General features: G+C 43.6%; 1 protein-coding gene across 1 annotated transcript; it reads right to left on the bottom strand.

Annotated features, from left to right (window-relative positions):
* Positions 1 to 4,268: 4,268 nt before the first annotated feature.
* On the bottom strand, positions 4,269 to 6,261 carry LOC124025683 (zinc finger and SCAN domain-containing protein 2-like). Its single transcript, XM_046339024.1, has 4 exons — positions 6,210 to 6,261; positions 5,938 to 6,162; positions 4,475 to 4,605; positions 4,269 to 4,280 (listed from the first exon to the last, which is right to left on the bottom strand). The coding sequence occupies exons 1-4, from the start codon at positions 6,259 to 6,261 to the stop codon at positions 4,269 to 4,271; spliced, it is 420 nt and encodes a 139-aa protein (XP_046194980.1).
* Between the last annotated feature and the right edge of the window lie 6,981 nt (positions 6,262 to 13,242).

Here is a 13,242-nt window from a genome sequence, read left to right on the forward strand (position 1 = left end):
TTTACATTAGGTTCCAGACCTGAAAGCTTTACATTAGGTTCAATACCTGACTACATTAGGTTCAAGACCTGAAAGCTTTACATTAGGTTCAAGACCTGAAAGCTGACCTGAAAGCTTTACATTAGGTTCCAGACCTGAAAGCTTTACATTAGGTTCCAGACCTGAAAGCTTTACATTAGGTTCAAGACCTGAAAGCTTTACATTAGGTTCAAGACCTGAAAGCTTTACATTAAGTTCAAGACCTGAAAGCTTTACATGAGGTTCAAGACCTGAAAGCTTTACATTAGGTTCAAGACCTGAAAGCTTTACATGAGGTTCAAGACCTGAAAGCTTTACATTAGGTTCAAGACCTGAAAGCTTTACATTAGGTTCAAGACCTGAAAGCTTTACATTAGGTTCAAGACCTGAAAGCTTTACATTAGGTTCCAGACCTGAAAGCTTTACATTAGGTTCCAGACCTGAAAGCTTTACATTAGGTTCAATACCTGAAAGCTTTACATTAGGTTCCAGACCTGAAAGCTTTACATTAGGTTCAAGACCTGAAAGCTTTACATTAGGTTCAGACCTGAAAGCTTTACATTAGGTTCCAGACCTGAAAGCTTTACATTAAGTTCAATACCTGAAAGCTTTACATTAGGTTCCAGACCTGAAAGCTTTACATTAGACCTGAAAGCTTTACATTAGGTTCAAGACCTGAAAGCTTTACATTAGGTTCAAGACCTGAAAGCTTTACATTAGGTTCAAGACCTGAAAGCTTTACATTAGGTTCAAGACCTGAAATCTTTACATTAGGTTCCATGTGTGGCCTTTAAAATAAATACATTTAATCTCATAAAATGTTGGTCATTATTGTCTCCCACCTTGTTGGTGTGTGATGTAGGGCTTCCTCCTTCACTACCAGAGTCATGGACAGGACTTTCACCTATAGAGAGAGGTTGGTATTATGGGTTATAATGATACTACAAGGACTCCTGTAGAGAGAGGTTGGTATTATGGGTTATAATGAGACTACCAGGACTCCTGTAGAGAGAGGTTGGTATTATGGGTTATAATGAGACTACCAGGACTCCTGTATAGATAGGTTGGTATTATGGGTTATAATGAGACTACCAGGACTCCTGTAGAGAGAGGTTGGTATTATGGGTTATAATGAGACTACCAGGACTCCTGTAGAGATAGGTTGGTATTATGGGTTATAATGAGACTACCAGGACTCCTGTAGAGAGAGGTTGGTATTATGGGTTATAATGAGACTACCAGGACTCCTGTAGAGATAGGTTGGTATTATGGGTTATAATGAGACTACCAGGACTCCTGTAGAGAGAGGTTGGTATTATGGGTTATAATGAGACTACCAGGACTCCTGTAGAGAGAGGTTGGTATTATGGGTTATAATGAGACTACCAGGACTCCTGTAGAGAGGGTTGGTATTATGGGTTATAATGAGACTACCAGGACTCCTGTAGAGAGAGGTTGGTATTATGGGTTATAATGAGACTACCAGGACTCCTGTAGAGATGGGTTGGTATTATGGGTTAGAATGAGACTACCAGGACTCCTGTAGAGAGAGGTTATATTATGGGTTATAATGAGACTACCAGGACTCCTGTAGAGAGAGGTTGGTATTATGGGTTATAATGAGACTACCAGGACTCCTGTAGAGATAGGTTGGTATTATGGGTTATAATGAGACTACCAGGACTCCTGTAGAGAGGGTTGGTATTATGGGTTATAATGAGACTACCAGGACTCCTGTAGACTTGGTATTATGGGTTATAATGAGACTACCAGGACTCCTGTAGAGAGAGGTTGGTATTATGGGTTATAATGAGACTACCAGGACTCCTGTAGAGAGGTTGGTATTATGGGTTATAATGAGAATACCAGGACTTCTGTAGAGAGAGGTTGGTATTATGGGTTATAATGAGACTACCAGGACTCCTGTAGAGAGAGGTTGGTATTATGGGTTATAATGAGACTACCAGGACTGGGTTATAATGAGAATACCAGGACTCATGTAGAGAGGTTGTTATTATGGGTTATAATGAGACTACCAGGACTCCTGTAGAGAGGTTGTTATTATGGGTTATAATGAGAATACCAGGACTTATTGGGTTATAATGAGAATACCAGGACTCCTGTAGAGAGGTTGTTATTATGGGTTATAATGAGAATACCAGGACTCCTGTAGAGAGGTTGTTATTATGGGTTATAATGAGAATACCAGGACTCCTGTAGAGAGAGGTTGGTATTATGGGTTATAATGAGAATACCAGGACTCCTGTAGAGAGGTTGTTATTATAGGTTATAATGAGAATACCAGGACTCCTGTAGAGAGGTTGTTATTATGGGTTATAATGAGAATACCAGGACTCCTGTAGAGAGAGGTTGGTATTATGGGTTATAATGAGACTACCAGGACTCCTGTAGAGAGAGGTTGGTATTATGGGTTATAATGAGACTACCAGGACTTCTGTAGAGAGGGCCTGGTATTATGGGTTATAATGAGACTACCAGGACTCCTGTAGAGAGAGGTTGGTATTATGGGTTATAATGAGACTACCAGGACTCCTGTAGAGAGGTTGGTATTATGGGTTATAATGAGACTACCAGGACTCCTGTAGAGAGGTTGTTATTATGGGTTATAATGAGAATACCAGGACTCCTGTAGAGAGGTTGTTATTATGGGTTATAATGAGACTACCAGGACTCCTGTAGAGAGCATTATGGGTTATAATGAGACTACCAGGACTCCTGTAGAGAGGTTGTTATTATGGGTTATAATGAGACTACCAGGACTCCTGTAGATTGTTATTATGGGTTATAATGAGAATACCAGGACTCCTGTAGAGAGGTTGTTATTATGGGTTATATATAACCATTTTGTTGCTTCTCGGCTACCTGCTAAACTTTTCATTTTGTTTTACTTTCATTAACCATTTAATTAAAACTTTGCATTTAACAAATTTACCAACGTCTTAGTTTTGTCCTCACAATTTCTTTTCCCCCATTCAACTTTTCAACCCCGGACGCTTTCTCTGGACGTGATTCTACAGGACCTCCACCAGCCGAAGCTCAGTAGTAACATTAACATGATGCCTTCTAATTGCAGTCGCTGTACTCATAATATACAGGACAACGATCGCCTTATGGTGAGGATAGCTGTGTTGCAAGCCCAGCTTCAGATGCCATCGTGAGGCAGAGGGTAATTTCAGTGTAGGAAAGGATGAAACAGCGTCTGTGCCACCAGTAAGTGCAGATAGGAGTATAAATCCCATCGCACAGTTCCCGCAGCCAGACAACTTTCCCATGGCTTCTGGAAGGAAATGCTGTTGGCATGCTCAACCGGTGACGCTCATTCAACCGGTTCTCCCCATTAAGCAACTGTCAGAGGCCGAGCCTTCTCTGGTCTCTCCTCCTCCCGTTACGGGGTCAGGACGCCGAGCCTTCTCTGGCTACCCTCCTGTTATCTGAGACGCTCAACCTTCTCTGGTCTCTACTCCTCCTGTTACGGGGTCTGAGACGCCTTCTCTGGTCTCTACTCCTCCTGTTTTCTCTGGTCTCTCCTCCACCTGTTACTGGGTCCCATTCTCTGGTCTCTCCTCCTCCTGTTACGGGGTCAGAGACGCCGAACCTTCTCTGGTCTCTACTCCTCCTGTTACGGGGTCAGAGACGCCGAGCCTTCTCTGGTCTCTCCTCCTCCTGTTACGGGGTCTGAGACTTCTCTGGTCTCTACTCCTCCTGTTACAGGGTCAGAGACGCCGAGACCTTCTCTGGTCTCTCCTCCACCTGTTACGGGGTCTGAGACGCCGAACCTTCTCTGGTCTCTCCTCCTCCTGTTACGGGGTCAGAGACGCCGAACCTTCTCTGGTCTCTACTCCTCCTGTTACAGGGTCAGAGACGCCGAGCCTTCTCTGGTCTCTCCTCCTCCTGTTACGGGGTCTGAGACGCCGAACCTTCTCTGGTCTCTCCTCCTCCTGTTACGGGGTCTGAGACGCCGAACTACAGCAGAGTCTCACATCTCAATCGCTGGTTAAACTGTTTTCTGCCCCTCCCAAAAGATAGAATTTGTAGATAATTGGCCCTAAATTTATTTCGGTGTTCCTCAAGGTTTCGTTTTAGGACCACTATTGTTTTCACAAAATATTTTTACCTCCTGGGGATGTCATTCGAAAACATAATTTTAACTCTCACTGGTTGGTATTTTTGGTTATAATGAGACTACCAGAGCCATGGACAGGACTCTCTCCTATGGAGATAGGTTGGTATTACGGACTCTCCTGTGGAGATAATTAGTGAGTTAAATAATTGGGTGGGTAAATAAGCCAAACAAGTGATCTAGGTCGTGTCCAAAATAGCACCCTATTCCCCACAGGGCTCTGGTCAAAAATAAGTGCACTATAAAAGGAATAGGGTGTCAATTGGAACACACAACCAATACAACTGATTGTGTCACCATTCTGCCTCTACTTACTGAGATCAGGAAACTCCAGCCAACTTCCTCTCCGTCAGCATTAATGAAACCACCAACCTCCTCTTCCTCCTCTCCTTCGGCATTGATGAAACCACCAACCTCTTCCTCTTCTTCCTCCTCCTTCACTTTCACTGGCAGGCAGAGAGAAAGACAAAGCATATCTTGTTAATTTATGACACTGCTATTGATGTACAGGCATCTTTAGTCTAAATGTAGAACTAATCATAATCAGGTCAGGAAAAACTCCTGGGACAGTTTCCCAGACACACAATGGGCCTAGTGCCGGACCAACAAGCATTCTCAATGGGCCTAGTGCCGGACTAACAAGCATTCTCAATGGGCCTAGTGCCGGACTAACAAGCATTCTCAATGGGCCTAGTGCCGGACTAACAAGCATTCTCAATGGGCCTAGTGCCGGACTAACAAGCATTCTCAATGGGCCTAGTGCCGGACTAACAAGCATTCTCAATGGGCCTAGTGCCGGACTAACAAGCATTCTCAATGGGCCTAGTGCCGGACTAACAAGCATTCTCAATGGGCCTAGTGCCGGACTAACAAGCATTCTCAATGGGCCTAGTGCCGGACTAACAAGCATTCTCAATGGGCCTAGTGCCGGACTAACAAGCATTCTCAATGGGCCTAGTGCCGGACTAACAAGCATTCTCAATGGGCCTAGTGCCGGACTAACAAGCATTCTCAATGGGCCTAGTGCCGGACTAACAAGCATTCTCAATGGGCCTAGTGCCGGACTAACAAGCATTCTCAATGGGCCTAGTGCCGGACTAACAAGCATTCTCAATGGGCCTAGTGCCGGACTAACAAGCATTCTCAATGGGCCTAGTGCCGGACTAACAAGCCTTCTCAATGGGCCTAGTGCCGGACTAACAAGCATTCTCAATGGGCCTAGTGCCGGACTAACAAGCATTCTCAATGGGCCTAGTGCCGGACTAACAAGCATTCTCAATGGGCCTAGTGCCAGACTAACAAGCATTCTCAATGGGCCTAGTGCCGGACTAACAAGCATTCTCAATGGGCCTAGTGTCGGCATTCTCAATGGGCCTAGTGCCGGACTAACAAGCATTCTCAATGGGCCTAGTGCCGGACTAACAAGCATTCTCAATGGGCCTAGTGCCGGACTAACAAGCATTCTCAATGGGCCTAGTGCCGGACTAACAAGCATTCTCAATGGGCCTAGTGCCGGACTAACAAGCATTCTCAATGGGCCTAGTGCCGGACTAACAAGCATTCTCAATGGGCCTAGTGCCGGACTAACAAGCATTCTCAATGGGCCTAGTGCCGGACTAACAAGCATTCTCAATGGGCCTAGTGCCGGACTAACAAGCATTCTCAATGGAGATTCTCCATTAAAAGATCTTCTTAGTCCAAGTCTTGGCTCACTCTGTTCGGGACACCCACAGTCCTTTATGCATTGTTTATTATTAATAAATGATCTCCCAACTCACCCTGGATAGTAGCTGCCATCTCCCTGTCACTTTTACCACCACCTCCTGTCCTCTGGTGAGTCAGCTTGTGAGCCCGGAGATTCTTTGACCTGATGTAGCTCTTGCCACACTCTGCACAGCGGTAGGGCCTTTCTCCCGTGTGAACTCTGTGGTGAATCTTCAGATCTTCTGCTCTGATATACTGTTTCAGACAGATCAGACAGTGGTGCTTCTCTCCGAGTGAGACTGTTTGTGCTCTTTCAGATGTCCTGATTGGGTGAAACTCTTCCCACACACAGAGCAGGAGTAAGGCTTTCTCCCGTGTGTGAGGTGGTGTCGTCTCATGGCTCCCAGGTGAGCGAACTTCTTGCCACAGTCGGGGCAGGGGTCTTCTCTCCCGTGTGGATTCTCATGTGGATCTGCAGGATGGATAACTTTTGGCAGTGTCTTCCACACACTGGACAGGCGTGAAATGTCTTGGGTTTCTGCTGATTCTCCTGGTGTTGTTTAGCTGCTCCTGGTGGAGGTTGTCTCTCTTCTGTGTGAATGATAAAACTAATGTTATAACTCATTAGTACTATTGGTGGAAATACATGAATTCAACACATCTGGGTTAGATCAGCGTTTCTCAATCCTGGTCCCAGGGACCCAAATGGTTGCACATTTGAGTTTTTTTTGCCCTAGCACTAAAACACCTGATTCAAATCAAGGGTTGTTGATGAGTTGATGAGTTGAAAGTGTGTGAGTGGTGGGGCAAAAACTCAAATGTGCTTCCTTTGGGTCCCCAGGACCAGGATTGAAGAACACAGAGTTAGATGAACGTAAATCATTCAACGATAAGTCATTTTCTATTCTATCCCAAAAATTCCAATTCAAAACATTCCCAAACTATTCCAACTTACTAAAAAGAGAATCCCAGTCAACTTCTAGCAGCTTGGGGCCCTGCCATCTGGTTCCTGTGGTTCCTGACAGGAACTGGTGACTGTGTGGGTTTAGGTCTAGTGGGACACGAGTTAGACAGGCTGGATCTGCCATCACCGTCCTACAATAAACGTTTAAATTACATTTTATCATTTAACAGACACTCTTATCCAGAGCGATTTACAGGAGCAATTAGGGTTAAGTGCCTTGCTCGAGGGCACATCAACAGATTCACTGAGGTCGGCTCGGGGATTCCTAGTGGCTCCCAGTGGCGCAGCGGTCTCAGGCACTACGGACACCCTGGTTCGAATCCAGGCTGTATCACAACCAGCTGTGATCGGGAGTACCACAGGGCGGTGCACAATTATCCCAGCGTCGTCTGGGTTTGGTCGGTGAGGCTGTCATTGTAAATAAGAATTTGTTCTTTAACTGACTTGCCTAGTGAAATAGAAATAAAATAAATAAAATTCAAACATGACTGTCCCAATGCTTGTGACTGCTATATCTGCCACAGATACAATGATGGAACAGAGGGATTCTGACCCTAACTACACTGTATCATATTATACTACTACCATGAGTTTTACCCTGAGAATGTATCATATTATACTACTACTACCATGAGTTTTACCCTGAGAATGTATCATATACTACTACTACTACCATGAGTTTTACCCTGAGAATGTATCATATTATACTACTACGGCCATGAGTTTTACCCTGAGAATGTATCATATTATACTACTACTACCATGAGTTTTACCCTGAGAATGTATCATATACTACTACTACTACCATGAGTTTTACCCTGACAATGTATCATATTATACTACTACGGCCATGAGTTTTACCCTGAGAATGTATCATATTATACTACTACTACCATGAGTTTTACCCTGAGAATGTATCATATACTACTACTACTACCATGAGTTTTACCCTGACAATGTATCATATTATACTACTACGGCCATGAGTTTTACCCTGAGAATGTATCATATTATACTACTACGGCCATGAGTTTTACCCTGAGAATGTATCATATTATACTACTACGGCCATGAGTTTTACCCTGAGAATGTATCATATTATACTACTACTACCATGAGTTTTACCCTGACAATGTATCATATTATACTACTACGGCCATGAGTTTTACCCTGAGAATGTATCATATTATACTACTACGGCCATGAGTTTTACCCTGAGAATGTATCATATTATACTACTACGGCCATGAGTTTTACCCTGAGAATGTATCATATTATACTACTACGGCCATGAGTTTTACCCTGACAATGTATCATATTATACTACTACGGCCATGAGTTTTACCCTGAGAATGTATCCGTCACAAATAACTATATAGGACAATACTTCAGTCCTATGGACCTTGGTCAAAAGCAGTGCACTATATAGGGAATCGGGTGCCACTTGGAACAGGCCAATACGATCTGATCCGGAAACAAAGCCCAGAGTTTCTGGCCAGGTCACGTGGTCTTTAGTCAGGGATAAATCTGCGGCCGGAAACAAGGCCCAGAGTTTTCCTGGCCAGGTCACGTGGTCTTTAGTCAGGGATAAATCTGCGGCCGGAAACAAGGCCCAGAGTTTTCCTGGCCAGGTCACGTGGTCTTTAGTCAGGGATAAATCTGCGGCCTATATTATGAATCTGACAGACCTCTAAAGATTGCATTTACTACCATTACCTACTGTAGTGGAATATAACGATCATTAGATGGAGCAATAACACAGGGATCGACTGACCGCTTTGCCTTTCATTCCACGATAACTAGCCACTAACATTTGCTATGACAACAAACCAGCTGGCTACCGAGCGAACGTGTGTTACTAGATGGGCGCGTTCTCACCTCATCCATTGTGAATCGACCCAACAGTTCTTCTGTAGACTTTTGTGGTTTGGAGAAACAATACGTCACCTCAGAACGGGGGGTCGGGAACAGTTGTCGTGGAAACTATTTGACAGCTAACTTGTTAGCTAAACAAGCTAAATTACCAAAAGTTGTTTTGTGCCTCCTCGCGTCTAGCTCGTTACAGTTACATAATGTTTTTTTATTTATTTTTACATAATGTCTATGCCAATCACAACCGTATCAGAAAAGGTATATGGACATATTTTAATCCGTATTTTGAAGTGAAGTAGCTATCCAACTAGCGCCTGCATCCACCTACTTCCGGTATATTCTTCTTCGGTCAGTGAGCAGCTCCTGGCGCTCTACCGCCACGTGTTGGAGGGGAAAGGCAGTAAACAAGAGGGAGAGGGGCAACTAATATAATAATAATAATAATAATAATAATAATAATAATTGCCTGGTAAACTGCCATAGACCCTAGTGACATTAATTAAAATATAATTGATTCGTTAATTTAGGGAAAGGAGCAGGTTTTAAAGGGGTATTTATTCAATCATGACATTGATTGTGCATAGACGTCAGTGAGTAGTATTGCATGTGTTGGCCACAACGCACCGGGTTCATTATTGGCACCACCAGAACAAATACAAATATGATCAAATGTGAAGGAATTTAACATATTTGAATGATTGAGATGTATACAAAAAGAACAGAATTGCATAATCTCTTCAGTCAGGTTCTCCAAATTTAATGAAATGTTCGTGGTCAGTGGATGGGTTGGTTGTAAAAGCAACTAACGTAAACTCGTACATCGCCTTGGTCCGTACAATTGCCCTTTTTTTAGCGCCCCCAAAACGTAATACTTCCAGATCAACTGTAATGTGAATACCATTGTAAAGCACAATGTCTCCCCTTTCCAACAGAATCAATTGCATGACCTAAACGCTGCCTGTTTCTGCATAATTCAAGCAGGCTATGATACCCGTCGGATCTTTTTTTTAAAGGCGGGTGGGGAAGCAAAACTAATAGTGAGAAGGAGAAATGTGTGGGAAAATTGCTTCTTTTCACTCGAACTTATCACCTTATCGACTCTAAAATGTAAATTAAACACTATAAAGAGTTTATATAATCTTTCATTACATACCTATTTGAAGGTTTGTGTCGAATTTGAATCAGGTTTTTAGGGCGGTGCTAAAGTGATCTTAGAAATAAACAGCGGCTTTGAGAAGGATGACGCAAAAAAAATGACTAGGTCTTCCCCCCCTTACCCCCGTCACTGTCCATTTCTTGTTTTTAAAGGATGAGAGAAGTGCTACACCTGGTGGAGAGAGATTGTAAGACAGAAATAGTTGCTTTATGCGTGCTGTACGTTACGACATGACACGTCTAGATGTAACGGAGGGTCCATTTTTTAAACATTTCTCCAATACTATAGAGCCATTACCATGTCGATCAACGCTTGAAAAGAAACCTAGTTCACACCCTCGATTTTGACGTCAACACAGTCCCATTAGTTTTCTTTGTAGCCTCGTTTGAATGTTGCGGTTGCGCACATTTGTATGGAATGGGGTGAGTTTACGTTAATAATGAGGGCGCAACTTTTGAGGCAAAAAACAGTCTTATATTGTTGACAATATGTAAACTATATTTTTTATTCTACAAATGTTTTTTGAAAACCAATACATTTGCACAATGAGAACTTGTTCAAATTGCTCAAATACATCGTCGTTGGTTAGCTAGCTAGTTCATTTGAGCCATATTAGCATAGATGAGACATCAGTCAAAACAAGACATGGTATCGAGAACCAGATGGAACTATGGCAGCTCCTTGTCATTGTTGCTTTGCTATATGAGGTTTAGAATCATAACAACACGTGGCCTTCTGCCCCATTGACTTGCGCGCATCCTTTTCATGACTAGTCATGCTGGTCATCTATGAACATTTGAACATCTTGGCCATGTTCTGTTATAATCTCCACCTGGCACAGCCAGAAGAGGACTGGCCACCCCTCATAGCCTGGTTCCTCTCTAGGTTTATAATCTCCACCCGGCACAGCCAGAAGAGGACTGGCCACCCCACATAGCCTGGTTCCTCTCTAGGTTTATAATCTCCACCCGGCACAGCCAGAAGAGGACTGGCCACCCCTCATAGCCTGGTTCCTCTCTAGGTTTATAATCTCCACCCGGCACAGCCAGAAGAGGACTGGCCACCCCTCATAGCCTGGTTCCTCTCTAGGTTTATAATCTCCACCCGGCACAGCCAGAAGAGGACTGGCCACCCCTCATAGCCTGGTTCCTCTCTAGGTTTCTTCCTAGGTTTTGGCCTTTCTAGGGAGTTTTTCCTAGCCACTGTGCTTCTACACCTGCATTGCTTGCTGTTTGGGGTTTTAGGCTGGGTTTCTGTACAGCACTTTGAGATATCAGCTGATGTACGAAGGGCTATATAAATAAATTTGATTTGATTTTCATGACAATCAAATTTTATTAGTCACATGCGCTGAATACAACAGGTGTAGACTTTACAGTGAACTTGCTTATTTACTAGCCTCTAACCAACAATGCAGTTTAAAAAAAATAAAAGACAACCCATCTATACACTATATATACAAAAGTATGTGGACACCCCTTCAAATTAGTGGATCCGGCTATTTAAGTCACATCCGTTTAAAATCACACAGCCATGCAATCTCCATAGACAAACTAGTCAAATGGCCTTACTGATGAGCTCAGTGACTTTCAATGTGGCATCGTCATAGGATGCCACATTTCAACGAACTAAGTGGAAACTTCTTGGAGCAAAGACGGCTCAGCCACAAAGTGGTAAGCCACACAGAACAGGACCGCAGAGTGCTGAAGTGTGTAAAAAAAAAAAACCTGTCCTCGGTTGCAACACTCACTACCGAGTTCCAAATCGCCTCTGGAAGCAACGTCAGCACAATAAGTGTTAATCGGGAGCTTCACGAAATGGGTTTCCATGGCCGAGCACACAAGCCTAAGATCACCATGCTCAATAGCAAGCGTCGGGCAGAGTGGTGTAAAGTTCGCCACCAATCTCAACGCTACAGCATACAATGACATTCTAGAAGATTCTGTGCTTCCAACTTTGTGGCAACAGTTTGGGGAAGGCCTTTTCCTGTTTCAGCATGACAATTCCCCCTGTGCACAAAGTGAGGTCCATACAGAAATGGTTTGTTCAGATCAGTGTGCAAGAACTTGACTGGCCTGCACAGAGCCCTGACCTCAACCCCATCGAACACCTTTGAGATGAATTGGAACGCAGACTGCGAGCCAGGCCTAATCACCCAACATCAGTACCCGACCTCACTAATGCTTTTGTGGCTGAACGGAAGCAAGTCCCCGCAGCAATGTTCCAACATCTAGTGGAAAGCCTTCCCAGAAGAGTGGAGGCTGTTGTAGCAGCAATGTTCCAACATCTAGTGGAAAGCCTTCCCAGAAGAGTGGAGGCTGTTATAGCAGCAATGTTCCAACATCTAGTGGAAAGCCTTCCCAGAAGAGGTGGAGGCTGTTATAGCAGCAATGTTCCAACATCTAGTGGAAAGCCTTCCCAGAAGAGGTGGAGGCTGTTATAGCAGCAAAGTCGGGACCGACTCCACATTAATGCCAATGATTTTGGAATGAGATGTTAGATGAGCAGGTGTCCACATACTTTTAGTCATGTAGTGTATGCTTGAGGTAAAACTGAATTTCTCAACACTAATAATTTTCGTCCGACACTGCTCGCCCTCCGCTGGTGGAATTTAGAACTACAGTCCATTCTATTGGTTCTTTGTCTACAGATCATCACCACAGACTCTATCTGCATCCCAAATGACACCCGATTCCCTATATATAGTGCACTAGTTTTGACCAGGACCTGGTATTTAGGGAATAGGGTACCATTTTGGATGTAGAAAATTCTATGTGGTTGGCTAGTCCTCGCTCTGGTCCATTCTATTAATTCGGTGTCTAGAGATGGTCAGCACAAAGAGGAATCTATCCTAATGTGGTTGGCTAGTCCTCATTCTCCTCCACCCTGCTAGCATCAACTCCTTCTCTTCTTCGTCACTGATACTAATAGAATCCTCTTCACTCTTCACCCCTGCAGCCAGGGTTTCCCCTGTCCCAGTCCCAGGGTTTGGTAGTGAGCTGTTGTGACTTTTCCTCTGATGGGCTCGGAGGTTCTGGGTTCGTACGTAGCTCTTCCCGCACTCCTCACAGCTGTAGGGTCTCTCTCCAGTGTGGGTCCTGAATCAAATCAAAACATCAAGTCATGAATGAATCAGTGGATCACAAATGTATTTAATAAAAGCCCTTTTAACATCAGTTGTTGTCCCAAAGTGCTTTACCTGAAGTGAGCGACGAGGGCCTTAGCTCTGGCGAAGCTCCTCCAACAGATGGAACAGTCGTGTTTCTCATCGCTATAATAATAATAATAATAATAATAATAACAATAATAATAACAGTAATAACAAGAATAATACTAATAATAACAACAATAATAATAGCAATAACAATAATAATAATAGTAATAATA

This window comes from Oncorhynchus gorbuscha, unplaced genomic scaffold, assembly GCF_021184085.1.
Source record: "Oncorhynchus gorbuscha isolate QuinsamMale2020 ecotype Even-year unplaced genomic scaffold, OgorEven_v1.0 Un_scaffold_2341, whole genome shotgun sequence".
NCBI lineage: Eukaryota > Metazoa > Chordata > Actinopteri > Salmoniformes > Salmonidae > Oncorhynchus > Oncorhynchus gorbuscha.